This window comes from Lampetra fluviatilis, chromosome 2 (genome assembly GCF_964198595.1).
Source record: "Lampetra fluviatilis chromosome 2, kcLamFluv1.1, whole genome shotgun sequence".
Taxonomy (NCBI): Eukaryota; Metazoa; Chordata; class Hyperoartia; order Petromyzontiformes; family Petromyzontidae; genus Lampetra; species Lampetra fluviatilis.
This window is the reverse complement of record NC_136276.1, coordinates 22,413,340-22,429,421: the sequence shown is the minus strand read 5'-3', so window position 1 is coordinate 22,429,421 and position 16,082 is coordinate 22,413,340. Positions and strand designations below refer to the sequence as shown.

At 43.3% G+C, this 16,082-nt stretch overlaps 1 protein-coding gene across 1 annotated transcript in view; it reads left to right on the top strand.

Moving 5' to 3' along the window:
- The window catches only part of LOC144937316 (uncharacterized), a 57,270-nt gene that overhangs the window by 27,652 nt on the left and 13,536 nt on the right, over positions 1–16,082 (top strand). Inside the window, exons 6-11 of the mRNA XM_078864699.1 lie at positions 4,260–4,322; positions 4,534–4,599; positions 5,246–5,299; positions 6,718–6,753; positions 7,570–7,632; positions 11,405–11,467. Of these exons, the coding sequence (XP_078720825.1) occupies positions 4,260–4,322; positions 4,534–4,599; positions 5,246–5,299; positions 6,718–6,753; positions 7,570–7,632; positions 11,405–11,467 (345 nt within the window). The remainder of the gene's footprint in view (positions 1–4,259; positions 4,323–4,533; positions 4,600–5,245; positions 5,300–6,717; positions 6,754–7,569; positions 7,633–11,404; positions 11,468–16,082) is intronic.

Sequence of the window (16,082 nt, the reverse complement as noted above, 5' to 3'; positions counted from 1 at the left end):
AGCAGCCTTGCGCCCCGGTTTGGACTGGCTGTTATCCCCCTCACGACCCGGCCACGCCCCTATTCCTGAACCCTCTCTCACCGCACCTGGCCTTGTCTGTCTCTGCCTTTATTACAATTTACGACCGTCACTGGATTTTTCTATTGCTCGTAGTCACTTTAAGATGTTTTCTTGTTCATGTTTTTGTTTGTTGCGGTTGCACCCGATTCAAAATGTTTAGCGTACTTCCCGACATGCAACAAACTGGAAATTTACCATGTGGGTACTTTCCAGACTGTACACCATGCAAAAATTATTAAAATACACTTTTGTGTTTTTTTGGAGCGGGGGGGGAGCTCAATAATGCATATATTTTTTGCACGGCAAGTGAGCTGTGGTTAGCGCGCTGCGCTACGAACCCGGCGACCCGTGACGATTATTTCAACCGGTCCTGGGCCTCCCCTAGGTCGACTCAGCCTCAAACGAGTAACTGGTGTGGTGTGTGAACATCGCCACTGGGGAGACAAAGGCGGCCGGGCGTGGTGAATCCAAGTCCCAGGCGAAGCCGGGTAGTAAAGCTAGTACTGTACCTAATAAATTAACTGAACTGAACGCGACCCTGTCAACGCTTGTCCCATCAATCATTATTAGCAACCACTTAGGTCCCACATTAGCCTAACGTGACCCTGTCTGTTCCCGTTACGTTAATTAGTAACCATGGCCACGGGGAGCCGTACTGTCCCTACACAGGTATACTGTTATGAACTTTGGCATAAAAAAATGCGCCGTGTTCAAGTTGGTGTTCGAAGCAAAAACTGTTTGGCATGAGGTCTCCAGTAATTGTACTACTTAATATTTTTATTTTGCGAAGGCCCACTGAGCTATATACAGTAGATCGATTATCCAGGGTGAGGGGTGCTGGATTTTGAAAAACGCCAGATAATCACTAAATCATAATTTAAAATAGCTTATTTTTAGCACATTCTTGCATGACATGATTATGTTAGTGTTTAAATTGATTTAATATTTGAAATTGGCACAAATAAACATACAAATAGACAAACATAAACATGCTCCTTTTAAAAGTTACTGAATTTACTGTCCATACCACTCCAATCTCGAAGACTGCATGGGAGATGTATATACTTACAGTATTTTCATTGTTGAAGTTGTATGTAATGTATAATGTACTGTATATAATATTTAACACTTAAGTAGAACAGATACATTTTTTTGGTCATGCACATGGTGCTGATCGCCGGACTTGTGTACAGCCTTTGGAGCAGCTTTGCTGTTTTCGCAGGATTGGCTCGGGACCGCCGGGTAATGTTCGAAGCAGCCGGATAATCGCGCGCCGGATAATCGATGATCAACTGTAGGCCTTTTTAAGAAGCGATCTGGCTACAAATGATAGCTCAACGAAGTGGCTTATCACGTGCAAATATATAGCTGCAGCCAAATACTCTAGTAATGCCGTACAATAGCACAGTAAAGCCCCAGCTGGTCAGACATGGCTATCTGGATTTTACTTTTATCCAGACCAATAGGTATATATATACACACATGCGTGTTTCGCTTAACGAGCAAGATACGTTTCGCGAAAATTGCTTGGAAAGAGAAAACTCGTTAAACGATCTTCGTGTTCCTATTGACTCACTTCATTGTTAAAAGCTGAGTTAGGTTTCAGCCACAAAAGTTTCACTCTTGAAATACAAATCATCATTTAAAATAAAGTAATAAAACATGAAATGTAACACTCAGCACACATGATGAACCACGCAGGCGCCTGGCATTTGTGTTGCTTGAAGGGTAGATGTTAGTGTGTGGAGGGAACAGTAAGGGCCATGCCGGACCGCTGGTTCACATATCACTCGCCACTGTTGTTAGCGGCGGTGCGGAATCGAACCAGGATTTCAGGAGGGATGCGAGATGGAGCACGACTTCCTGTCCTCAACGTTTGCAAATATTTAGGAATGCTGCCTACCTCTCCCGGACCCACCCATTACAGTGACACCACAAGGCCCCTCACCCCCGATACCACGAAACACGCGGGCACAGCACAGCTGGTAAACAAACAGCTGCGGGCTGCCGTGTGCTCCATGTCACCATGGGATGCATTCAATACATCGGTCTCTGCACGCAAAGCAAACATTTTGCTCGTTTTGTGAACAAATTGATCTAAATCAAATTGCTTGCCATAGCAAATTCTTGTAGACACGCCTGGTATAAAAATAAATAGTGTACTTTAGAGGCAAAAATGTATCAAATAGAGAAAATACATTGAACATACTTTAGAATGTTACGTAATATAATATGTCTAGTGACATCAGGGATGTCATTGTATGGTGCCGGCCCGGGAGGGCCGTGGTGTGTGATGTACTTACGTCACGGACTGCATCGGGTTGGTTGCTGTGTGATGCCGGCTCTAGCACAGCATGGCGTGCGATTCACCGTCATCGCGTACACCCTGTAGGTGGGTGTAGTACCAGCCCTAGCGGGGCTTGGTGAGCACTGGGATAGCGCGGGCACCACGCATAGCATGAAGTGCGGGCTTCCACAATGGGGAGCGGAAGAGTGTCAGCCCAGGGACAGGGTTGCCCCGGGCCATGGCACTCTGGTTGATCCCGTAGACACGTGATCTGGAGTGTCCACAGAGAAGGCCCCAGGTGGGGGGGCTAGGGGGTGATCACGTGTCCAGGGAGAGCTCTTGAGAGGGAGCTAGAACACTCGCGAAGGTGGGCGGGGCCGAGGGCGGAGCCAGCCCCGACCCGGGAGGATATAAGGTGGGTCCCTGAGAGGGACTGGGGTCACTTCGTTCTACAAGCTGTAAGATCTACGTCCTACGTCTGAAGAAGCATCAACACTTGGCCGGGGACCCGAGTAAGAGTCCGACCGTTCGTAGCTGTAAGTATAGTGTAGTTAGCTGGGTGGTCACCACCCCAGGCTGTATCTGGTAAAGGGGCAGTTAACCCTTTGTATATGTGTGTTACAATAAATGTGTTGCCACTGAAGAATAACGTCTGCGACTCAGTTGGACTCACTACACATGTTTAATAAAATGCTCAAGATTGCATTAAATTGTGTATAATGAGTAAAAATGTGGTTAACCGGTATGAAATGTAGTTAGGGAAATACGTTAGTGGTGGGGGAATGTCGTGATGGAGGGATGGCAGCTGTTAATGTTGCAGAGACCTCCACACTTGTGGTAATTTACATGATTATTGTCTAGCCTAAACAGCCGTTATACCACATAAACAATGGAAAATGCCTTTGGTAAACTGTCTTCAGGGGCGTTTGAGGTTCCTGACAAATTTAATAGAGTTGACATGAGCATGGTCAAACTTTTACAAACTTTTCCCCAACTTTTCTTCGCTAAAGTGGCCTAAAGTATTGCACGCTTTATGCGTAGTCTACATGGTTTGGATGTAATGGAATACATTTGTGATGCAAGCTGTAAAATGTAACATTACACCAACACAGGAATCCAGCCCTGCGTCTCCATTGCATTACTTTTATTTTATATTGTGTCATCTGGGATGTCAATTCATACAACGTAGAACGGAGCTTCATATAGTTATAATTTGTTGATTGACCAAGCTAATCACGTACATTTATGTCACACTTATACACGTGACAGTTCATTTGTTTGGCTCTGTCGGGTTGTGGAAGGTTTTTAATGGCACAAATTTGGTCAGATAGTTATGTGGCCTCAAAACAATGTCTAGTATGATTCACATTTTAACTGTAATTTGAGTGTCTAAATGCAACTGCATCTCAATACGCTCTACACAACAGAGGGACGCCCACTGCAGGGGAAAAATGGAGGCGTATACATTTCCTGTCATTGGAGAATAATTAATTGAATCTGGAATTGAGCAGGGACAGGAAAGTCCGGCACAGGTGTCTGAGGGAAGGAGGTACCAGACCTCAGGGGTAGGAGAGGAGAGAGACAGACCTCCCCTTAAGTCAAGGTTCACCGGGGCCTGTGGTCTAAAAGCCTCTGGAGCCTGCACGTGGAGGGGAGTCGAATGAAATTAGAAGGAGCGCATACTTTTCGTGTTATGTTGACAGCATATATACATCATTTACGTTTTGTTGTAAAGCTGACATTCATTGAGGCATTGTCATTTATTAAAATTGTGTATTCATAATGCATTTGTCTTGACTAAACTGATGCAGACACCATAAATCGCGTTCACTTAGATATTACATTTGGCCAAAGACACGAAACGATAGAGCGGTGATGAGTACTTGTGTATTGAAATAGTCTGTTGTGCCAGGGACTTGTGGGCGAGCCGGGAATTCCAGGGGAGAAAGGAAATGCAGGAACGGCGGGGATGACGGTAATCACTTACATCTTGCAAATCCGTGCTTGTTCGGATGCTTTTGCTTGCTTTTTTGTGTGCGGATAAACAATACAATGCAACAGCTTGGTTTTCATATACGTATTGATCATTGTGTTTTCATGCAATGAAAATAATATGCCAAGAGTGTTGTGTACAGTACATTCATAACTCGTTTGACGTAATCTGTAAATAACCCTTTGTGCTGCAGGGGGAGCGAGGCTCTAACAGCACCGTGCCAGGCGTGGAAGGGGAGAGAGGCCACCCAGGAAATATGGTGAACCTCGATTTCATATATATACATGTGTTTATAAATTATATTATATTTCTGATTATTCGAACCAAAACATATCACTGCCTGAGTGAGTAAAACAAGTGACACGTTAATGAAATATAGTGATGAACCACACAAGAATACATTTTTCAATTTGTCTGTGGATATAATAATGAATGATTATATATAGCATAAATAAAAAAATTACGGAGTGTGTAACAGACACAGCTTTTGCACATAGGTGTATAAAACCACCACCAGAACCAGTGCAAGCAATTGTCCAAGATCTGTGGCCCTATTTTGGAATGTTTGGCCAACTCCATTAATGAGTGATTATACACGTGGGAGGAAACCGGAGTACCAGGACATTTATAATTCATCCCCGTACAGATGGAATACATATGGAAATGAATCCACTTGCTGTACTACCTTAGCCTCGAATTTGTGTGATGCAAATTTGCCATTCAGTTAAACAAAATTTAATTGTGACCCTTAATTGACACAATTGAATTGTGAACGTGAATCATTACACCACGAATGATAGTTATATTGTTAGAGCGTAGATAAAATAACACGTGATTGTACTTGTGCATTACTTGGAGCGAGTGTGTATGTGGCAACATCTTTGACGCTTCGTTTGTATTCTTAGGGCCTGCCTGGGACCGATGGGCTGCCTGCTGACCCTGGGCCACCGGGGCCTGACGTGAGTCACTCAGTTTGTGTGCATCACAACACAAAAGTCGCTTCAATATCACCTCAGCGCAGTCATTGTCCATTCAGGTGTAAAATATGTGACATACAGAATCAGAGCATGGACGTGTGCTTCATTTATAATAAGGGTTTTTTGGGTTAGATCGCATTAATATAAATGTGTCGCTAACCCACCACCACCCGGCATGACTAATCATTAAGGTGTGTAACTTGAACATAAGGTACCAATTAGCTATTTCTTTAGCAAATCGGTGTGATGGCGAGTAAACGCACAACATTTACAATTGAGTATGCCGTTTTGCTGGTGAATTCAAACAGCCGGCAAATCGCCTGATGAAGCTGGTGGTAATCACCAGCGAAACGTCGTAGTCATGGCACATTAACGTAATATACATTAACGTTGAAAGAGAGATAATATCATCACGTTGCATCATCGAATAAAATGTCACATTGTTGATGTCTGTCCACGAAGGTCAGTGGAGGTCTCTGATAGCTGCACGTGGCCACTGAAAATACAGTCTCATGGCTTGGTGATTTCTGTACATTTCGTCTGACGATACCATAGGCCAAAGGCTTAACTGTAAGGAAATTATTTTCCTGTTTGTTTGCTTAACCTACAGTCCTTATACAAATATAGTATATATAAACAACAACAAAGGACCTGAAGTTCAACAATAAGCATCTTGTCCGTTAGTGTATAAGAGTGGGACCGGATCTAGGATGTTTGAATCCACATGTGTATTTGGATTCTCAAAACCTAGCTGTCGATATTTATATCAATGAAGTGTATTTGAAAACCCTGGACTGAAAGAGGATCTAAACTCTAATACATCCTTTGTTTCATTACTTTTCACACATAGTGCCTTTTCTCCTTGATTTCTCAGCCCCTTGTAACATACGTGTTGGAAAGGGGCCGCTTTTGTGATGTTTTGGCCAAAATATGCGAGTGTCTTTGGAGTGACTCCATTACCGCAGTGACTCAGATTGCCAAGGGGGGTGCGTCTCAGCTGTTTAAACAATTCGTGAATCTGGCTCTTGTCCGTGTATATCTTTATTTATAAATGTATTGAAGAATAACTTGTTGGTCAAGCAACAGTTAAACATAATTGCACCAAACAATTTAGGAAGATGCAAATACTTTGAATGTACTGTAAGCTCCTCATGAATAGTGTACCGTGTTAAGAGACTAGAGATGACACACGGGTGTATATTTTCAAGCTTTTTTTTTATATCGCAATAGAAATGTGGCAGCATGCAGTGCGCCAATACTTATGGATAAGTGCGCTGCCATTTTGAAGTTGCGTTGTCATGCCGTGTTTGGTCTGTTTGATTTGTTCTGAAAAGTGATAGACGTTGGTGTCTTTTAAAAGTTTATAACTCCACCTGCATTTACTTCTCGTTCACATGTAGGGTGCAAAGGGCTGGCGGGGACCGTCTGGACTCAAAGTGCGTTTGGGTTTAAGACATCCACTGTACTGACGTGTAAACAAGAACATTCACAACTAATGTGTTCGGCGATCAGTTTGTGCTCAGTGCACGTGACACATGAGTGTGCTTCCCCACATCCTCGTAAGAAGCCTTCACACAAAACTTGCACAAGATGGTGACACAGCCCAGCGATGGCGCGCTCGCCGCTCATTGCAGGGGTTCGCGGATTCGAATCCAGTAGACCGCCTCTGGTTATTACTGTGGTGGTGTGTATTGTCCATACAATACTGCATACTGTCTGATTCTCAGCAGACGTTAAAGACCCTTTGACATCATTGGATACCCCCCCCCCCTTACTTTACAACCAGTTATGAAACAATTTATTTACAGATGAATCAAATTGTACAGAATCCGTAATATTCCGGCAGACGATAAAATTTGACGAGGATCACATTAAGTTACACATCAATGCCATTCTAAGATAATTTTATTTGCCTTGATATAGTCTGATGAAACCAATCCACTCCTGAATGTAACACATCATACAGCATAAGTTGTGGTATATCGTGCAGAACAGCTAGAGGAATAACCCTATCTCCAATTAAACATTTGAATCGAATAATGGATTTGTAGACATCTTGAATGAATTTAAGTAAGATTTGATCCGTGCTACAGTAACGCAATTATGCCTTCTGTTATGTCCTACGAATCTTGCGCGTGTAAAAATGTAATATAATTTAGATTAATTTAAAATACCTTCGCTCAAGGTGCTTGACGGGGGCTTACAAAGATTCGGTGCGGTTATGATTTCGCTTTCTGATTGTGTGGGCGCAGGGTGAGAAGGGTGCTCCGGGAGGAGGCGGAACCAGAGGACTCGCGGGCTATCCTGGAAGTGCAGTAAGAGGCACACTGATGGGAATTTGTACTGCAGTAACGGTGGTTAACAAAACGTTCTCAGCGTACTAACCGAAACATAAGTACATTTTACAGCAGCTAATTGCAGAGGTTTCCATATATCTGTCGGGATAATTAAGTTGCTGCACTGCCAATCGTGTGGTGTACAATGGTACCAATGTGCGCCATGCGTATAAATGCGTGTATTACCTCATTAACATGTCACGTGACCGATTACAGGTTTCCGGTCGCTCAATGCGGTGGTAGAAGATGCGTCCCCCAAAAAATGGGAACAAAACGAAACCGCATGAGGAGACAGCTGCCTGCCAAGTGGCGCTTTCAGTACACACAGTAGACACAGTAGACACATTATTCTTTGGTTCTTTCGGTAAAGTCACGTATAAAGATAAAATAATAAATTAAATAATAGCATACTACGACGTTTCGATTGCAACACAAGCAATAATCATCAGGAATAAAAGAAATAGCAACAAAAATCTAACCAGAAAACTAGAGACAGACATATAAGCAGACAGACATCATAAAGATACACAGAGAGAACACGTATCGGCACAAAGAGAGAGGTCGTCTCTGTGACGGGGCTTTAAATATAGAGAGGGGGCGGGGGCGGAGAGAGGGAGGGGGCAGAGAAAAATTAGCATGTCAATGAGTGGACAACAACGTGGTACGGTACGGAAGCTTGAAAATTAGGAGATAGACACACTAAAATTAAATAACCTAGTAAAATATCGAAATGTAATGTAATGCAACACAGAGAGTCAGTCAACACACAATTAACGTATAGCCCAGTTGATTACGTATTTCAAAGATTGCTAAGTTAGAATTTAAGTGTGAAAATTCCAAAGAGAGGACACAGGCAGAGAGAGAAAACAAAAACCAGAGAGAGAGAAAACAGATAAGCTTAAATCTTCCCCGTAGAAGTGGTTCAATCTTAATTTTGGAGCTTTTGTGACTGCAGGAATTATTCTTTGGTTCTTTCGGTAAAGTCACGTATAAAGATAAAATAATAAATTAAATAATAGCATACTACGACGTTTCGATTGCAACACAAGCAATCATCATCAGGTATAAAAGAAATAGCAACAAAAATCTAACCAGAAAACTATAGACAGACATATAAGCAGACAGACATCATAAAGATACACAGAGAGAGAACACGTATTGGCACAAAGAGAGAGGTCGTCTCTGTGACGGGGTTTTAAATAAAGAGAGTGGGCGGGGGCGGAGAGAGGGAGGGGGCAGAGAAAAAATTAGCATGTCAATGAGTGGACAACAACGTGGTACGGTACGCAAGCTTGAAAATTAGAAGAAAGACACACTAAAATTAAATAATGTAGTAAAATATCGAAATGTAATGTAATGCAATACAGAGAGTCGGTCAACACACAATTAACGCATAGCCCGGTTGATTACGTATTTCAAAGATTGCTAAGTTAGAATTTAAGTGTGAAAATTCCAAAGAGAGGACACAGGCAGAGAGAGAAAACAAGAACCAGAGAGAGAGAGAAAAAAGATAAGCTTAAAACTTCCCCGTAGAAGTGGTTCAATCTTAATTTTGGAGCTTTCGTGACTGCAGGAATTATTCTTTGGTTCTTTCGGTAAAGTCACGTATAGTAGACACAGTACACACACAGTACACACACAGTACACATACAGTACACACAGTACATACACAGTACACACACAGTACACATGCACAATGTTGTTCCTCGTCCCACCGCATAGCTGCATGTAGAGTGAATTCAAACCGCATGGTAGAGGACATTTTTGGGGTAAAAAAGGTGAGCCACATATACAGCGCGAGCTCGCACAAACCGAACCCACATAGAGCAGAGGGAAACCTGTACGCCTATATAAGGGCTTCTTCTAAAGGGGGCCCAGGACAATGAATACCTCTTAGAGGCCATGGTCACCTCTACCTGTAGCTCTGTGTGCTGCACCAGTATATGTTTGCCTTGCCGTGATTGTTAAACGACCATGTAGGCCTTACCAGAATATATGCGTGCTTCTGTGTTTACGCACGTCACACAACAAATTGCTAGACAGCTGATAGGGCAGTGAGAGGCCTACAACGGGCCATGTTCCAGGTTTCTCAGGGTCTCAACCGCATGTGTAGTTATTCTTACACGTTTAAGTATGCACATACTCTCTCTAAACACACGGTAATGTGCACAGACTCGCAACATGTATACTTGCGCCCAATCCATATCCTATACTGGAAGTTGAACTTATATCACACCGTATGTAGCCAACCATGCTAACCGGAGGTGCAACAAGTGTGCCTTACACTCTCGTTTTATCCCAGGCCTTCCCTCCTTGCAAGCGTGATTAAACCTTAACCCGTAAAGGGGCTAATGAATCTGGCCTTTTTATCACAGACATGGAAGCTGTGCACACAGTAAAGCTGATCGCGTGAACTGTCATTACCCTTACATGTGTAGTGGTGATACGCGCTGGGGTAGCGATCGGGTGCCAGCGCGTAGTGATTGGCTGTGTGTGTGGTGACGCGCGCTGACGGTGAAGGATCAGGGGTCAGCGCGGGGTCGTGGGTTATGTGGTGCTGATTGGCTGTGTGCCGGTGACGCGCTGGAGAGGGAGTGATCGGGTGGCAGCGCGGCGTGATTGGTTGGGGAGTGGAAACACGCGCTGGGGGAAAACGGATCGTAGAGATAGCGCGTCGTGATTGGTTCACTAAGGAGCGATGCTCACGTCGAGGTCCGCATCCGCTCCGTCTCCCGTGAGGAGGGACTATATAAGGTGATGCACACAGGCGTAAGGAGAGAGTGTAACCAGCGAAGACTGAAGACGGAGAGGAAGAGATAGGGCCCTGCGGTACCCAGTCCCGCTGTCCTGTGGGGACCGGGACTCTGTGTAACCCAGAGGCGGAGTGTAGGGTGAGCATGCAGTGTCAGCATGCAGAGTGTGTAGCCAGAGGCTTAGGGTCTACACGAGACGAGTGATGTGTGTGTAGCCAGAGGCATAGGGTCTACACGAGACGAGTGATGTGTGTGTAGCCAGAGGCATAGGGTCTACACGAGACGAGTGAAGAGTGTAGCCAGAGGCAGAGAGTCTACACGAGCTAAGTGAAGAGTGTAGCCAGAGGCAGAGAGTCTACACGAGCTAAGTGAAGTGTGCAGTCGGAAGAATAGAGACCACACGTTGTATTGTGACAAGTCAAGATTTAATAAAAAGTGTGTTACCCGTCAAGGAGTTTCCTGCCGTCATTTCCAATACTTCACATGTAAATGGCCATTATTGCCACAATGTCAGCATTCATGCCTGTGCCAGTTCAGTTTTGCCTCCGGTGTTGTCAGTGACTTGATGAATGTATTTTATTCTGAGTCTGATCAATTATATTTAGCCACAGGTGAGTACTTGACATTATATTCTTAGGGAATAAAAAAACACAGGAAGTATTACACAACAACTGACAATAGGGTTTACAATTCAGGCTGTGCTATATAGTTTGCATTTCAATAGAAAGTTTGGTTTTATTATGTATGTTTATGTCAAATAAAATCATGCATATGTTGTAGTTCAGATTTCAAGGTTGTATGTATGTTGAACTTATTTAGCACCGTACGTAGTCAACCATGCTAATCGGCGGTGGGGGGGGGGGGAAGGACAACAAACTAAACACAACAAAGCAGTTCTAAAGAAATTAGTTTTCAATATACATTTAAAAGTGCATAGCTGCCGTGGCTTCCCAATAAAGGTTGTGTCTAAAGTCTGTAAACGTCTGCTTGAACTTCAGGGTAACAGAGGAAGCCAGGGTGACCAAGGCAGCAGAGGACCAAGTGGCATGCGTGGCTGTCATGTGAGTAAGCATTTTTATTTTTTGGGTCTTTCGGTAAAGTCATATAGATAGGTTCAAAGAAAATAACAAAAAACTACGACGTTTCGATGGCAACACAAGCGGTCGTCATCAGGAAAAGGGGGTTAGCCTCATTCCTTCTTTACTCATGGCCACCTTTCCAGTGGTGATTCATAGTCATGTAAACAAAACATACATTTCACTGCTATCGGTCAAAGGCATCCCAATGATGAAAAAATGACTGCAAATTACTAAATTGGAATTACACACAGCATTAATATCGCCTCCGACTATGAAACTTGTTGGTGACATGTTAACTCCTTTGCATTGTATGCAGGAGGCCATGGGTTATATTCCAACCCTGTATATTTGCAGTTTGTGTGTTCTGTCTCCCCATGGTCGTTTGTATGTTTCTCCAGGTCCTCCGGTTTTTCTCTCCACATTTGGCTGCTATGAATTTCCGCATGATAAGTCACTTCGTTGACCTATCATTTGTGGCCAGGTTTCTTCTAAGAACTACACATCTCAGTGGGCCTTACCTGGTAAAATAAATAAATAGTTTTTTGTTTTGTTTAATAGATCCCTTATAAAAAAGAGATTCTGTGAGGCTTCCATGGGTAAACAATCGTAATAAATTTACATATATCAAATGTACTCTTTGGTTCTTTAGGTAAAGTCACGTAGGTAGCAAAATGAAAAATAATATATCACGACGTTTCGATCGCAACTCAAGCGGTCGTCCTCAGGTGGAAAAAAATAATCCAGCAGTGGAACTGTTGAACCAGGAAGAACACAGCGAGAGAGCCGTTACAACAAGAGGTTATATACGTGGCGAAGGGCAAGCAGGCGGGGTCTGAGCTGGAAAGAAATTCCATCCCCGCACGCAAGTACACATATACAGTGAGGGAAAAAAGTATTTGATCCCCTGCTGATTTTGTACGTTTGCCCACTGACAAAGAAATTATCAGTCTATAATTTTAATGGTAGGTTTATTTGAACGGTGAGAGACAGAATAACAACAACAAAATCCAGAAAAACGCATGTCAAAAATGTTATGAATTGATTTGCATTTTAATGAGGGAAATAAGTATTTGACCCCCTTTCAATCAGAAAGATTTCTGGCTCCCAGGTGTTTTTTATACAGGTAACGAGCTGAGATTAGGAGCACACTCTTAAAGGGAGTGCTCCTAATCTCAGCTTGTTACCTGTATAAAAGACACCTGTTCATAGAAGCAATCAATCAATCAGATTCCAAACTCTCCACCATGGCCAAGACCAAAGAGCTCTCCAAGGATGTCAGGGACAAGATTGTATACCTACACAAGGCTGGAAGGGGCTACAAGACTCATCGCCAAGCAGCTTGGTGAGAAGGTGACAACAGTTTGTGCGATTATTCGCAAATGGAAGAAACACAAAAGAACTGTCAATCTCCCGCGGTCTGGGGCTCCATGCAAGATCTCACCTCGTGGAGTTGCAATGATCATGAGAACGGTGAGGAATCAGCCCAGAACTACACGGGAGGATCTTGTCAATGATTTCAAGGCAGCTGGGACCATAGTCACCAAGAAAACAGTTGGTAACACACTACGCCGTGAATGACTGAAATCCTGCAGCGCTCGCAAGGTTCTCCTGCTCAAGAAAGCACATATACATGCCCGTCTGAAGTTTGCCAATAAACATCTGAATGATTCAGAGGACAACTGGGTGAAAGTGTTGTGGTCAGATGAGACCAAAATGGAGCTTTTTGGCATCAACTCAACTCGCCGTGTTTGGAGGAGGAGGAATGCTGCCTATGACCCCAAGAACACCATCCCCACCGTCAAACATGGAGGTTGAAACATTATGCTTTGGGGGTGTTTTTCTGCTAAGGGGACAGGACAACTTCACCACATCAAAGGGACGATGGACGGGGCCATGTACCGTCAAATCTTTGGTGAGAACATCCCTCCCTCAGCCAGGGCATTAAAAATGGGTGGTGGATGGGTATTCCAGCATGACAATGACCCAAAACACACGGCCAAGGCAACAAAGGAGTGGCTCAAGAAGAAGCACATTAAGGTCCTGGAGTGGCCTCGCCAGTCTCCAGACCTTAATCCCATAGAAAATCTGTGGAGGGAGCTGAAGGTTCGAGTTGCCAAACGTCAGCCTCGAAACCTTAATGACTTGAAGAAGATCTGCAAATAGGAGTGGTACAAAATCCCTCCTGAGATGTGTGCAAACCTGGTGGCCAACTACAAGAAACGTCTGACCTCTGTGATTGCCAACAAGGGTTTTGCCACCAAGTACTAAGTCATGTTTTGCAGAGGGGTCAAATACTTATTTCCCTCATTAAAATGCAAATCAACTTATAACATTTTTACATGCGTTTTTCTGGATTCTGTTGTTGTTATTCTGTCTCTCACTGTTCAAATAAACCTACCATTAAAATGATAGACTAATCATTTCTTTGTCAGTGGGCAAACGTACAAAATCAGCAGGGGATCAAATACTTTTTTCCCTCACTGCACATGACATTAACTTGCTAATCCCCCTAATCGCTCTGCCTAATCTATCCCATCAACATAGTGCTAATCTCCCATTAACGCTGCTGTTGTGCGCATATGCAGGGACGATACTCTTATGCGGCGACGGAAGCTCATTTCATGCTAATTTCTCTCCCTAATCTCTCTCCCTAATCTCCCCCATTAACACAACTGACGTACTTGCGTGCGGGGATGGAATTCCTTTCCAGCTCAGAACCCGCCTGCTTGCCCTTCGCCACGTATATAACCTCTTGTTGTAACGGCTCTCTCGCTGTGTTCTTCCTGGTTCAACAGTTCCATTGCTGGATTATTTTTTTCCGCCTGAGGACGACCGCTTGTGTTGCGATCGAAACGTCGTGATATATTATTTTTTATTTTTCTACCTACGTGACTTTACCTAAATAACCAAAGAGTACATTTTATATATGTTAATTTATTACGATTGTTTACCCATGGAAGCCTCCAATGTGGTGGACAAGGACCCCTCTACTGACCAGCGTCTGTAGAGTGAAGGCCAGCATGCTGCGGCCACAGTGAGCCCTGTGTTCAACAACACTTAAGAGAAAAGAAAAGCATTGCAGAGGCTGGAAAAGCACAGAAACACGGGCTGTGGGGTTAGGGTTCGTGTAACTGAGATGGCTAGTGTTAGGGGCCGGTTCACTTTTCTGTTTGGCTTACAGGTGGAGCTTTCTGACCTGCCCTGACTGCACTTCTGTGAAAAAGAGTCTCACAGCTCAAAGGATTTCTACGGGATAAATAAAGATTCTGATTTCTGAAAGATTCTGATCATGTTTGGTTGGCTAATGCCACAAACTGCATGCGCCCCCTTCGTCAGTCCTCCATAGTTCCCACAACCCATTGCTACGTAATGGCTCTTATGTGTATATTGAGGGCTTCTTAAGTTTATATTCAGGGCTTCCATGTGTCTGCTGTTAGAATCAGAATCTTTATTTAGACTGGAGGAGGAATCCGATGAGCTATGAAGCTCTTTTTCACAGATGTCCCGTATGGGCGGGTCAGAAAGGTATAACAGCAAATAGTACAAAAAAACGATAAGAGTGCAGAATAGAGAAAAAGGTAAGGAAGTCACTAAATATAAATAAATAAAGAATACACAAATGTATTAATAAGTCTAATTTATCACACTTGGGCAAGGTAGCAAGAATAATAAAACAGTCCCAGACCACACCAAGGTAACACCACACAGCAGTTAACATTAATATTGAACTATGATACTACAGGGAAAGATCAAAGTTACAAATCACATGTGCAAATGTGACTGCATCCAGCACTACTCTGATACTGTTTTTGAGGCCCCCATGACAACTGTTGGCTGAGCCCCTCCTGAGAAGTCATCAACTCTGCCCTGCACCAGGGACCCCATCTACTGACGTAATCCATCACTGCACGAATGGCAACATTTAAGACCGAAGCAGGAGGATTTTTCCACAACTCTGGCTGTCCGCGTGATGATCCTAGTTGTAATTACTGGCTAAACGTTGTACTCGAATTGTAAATGTTGTAGGTTTACTCTCCAACATACCGGTGCGCTGTACTAGTAACGAATTGGCATTTTTTGTTTACGTGACAAACCTTACTAATTGGCTTTGTCGGGTGGTGGTGAATTTAACGACACATTTATATTTACGCGATCTAATCCTAAAACTTCTATTATGGCAAAATAGTGGTTGCTGAAGCACAAATGAAGAATTCTCTAATTTAATTCTGGCAAAAGCATTCTGCATTGAACATGATCATCTGGTAGTATTTCACATGATACATATTGGTTTAAAAATGTTGCTCCAATTCATTAAGCACCTTGATACGTGGTTGTATTTAGACAATTGACACATTACAATTGTATTGCATTGTGTGCTGTTTGCTGACATAGATGCTTATTGTATTGGTAATAATTATTGTACAAATTACAAAAAGACTCAAAACATGACTAGTGATGCCTGTAACTCAGCATTTGAGAGGAAAAGGTGGGTTCATCTCATTCTTGCTTTTGAAAAATCCCCGAACCAACTGATTTGAAAAGTGGCCAGGCGATGGCAGTACAAGAAGTGCATTTGTTAACCATTTGTTATTCCATC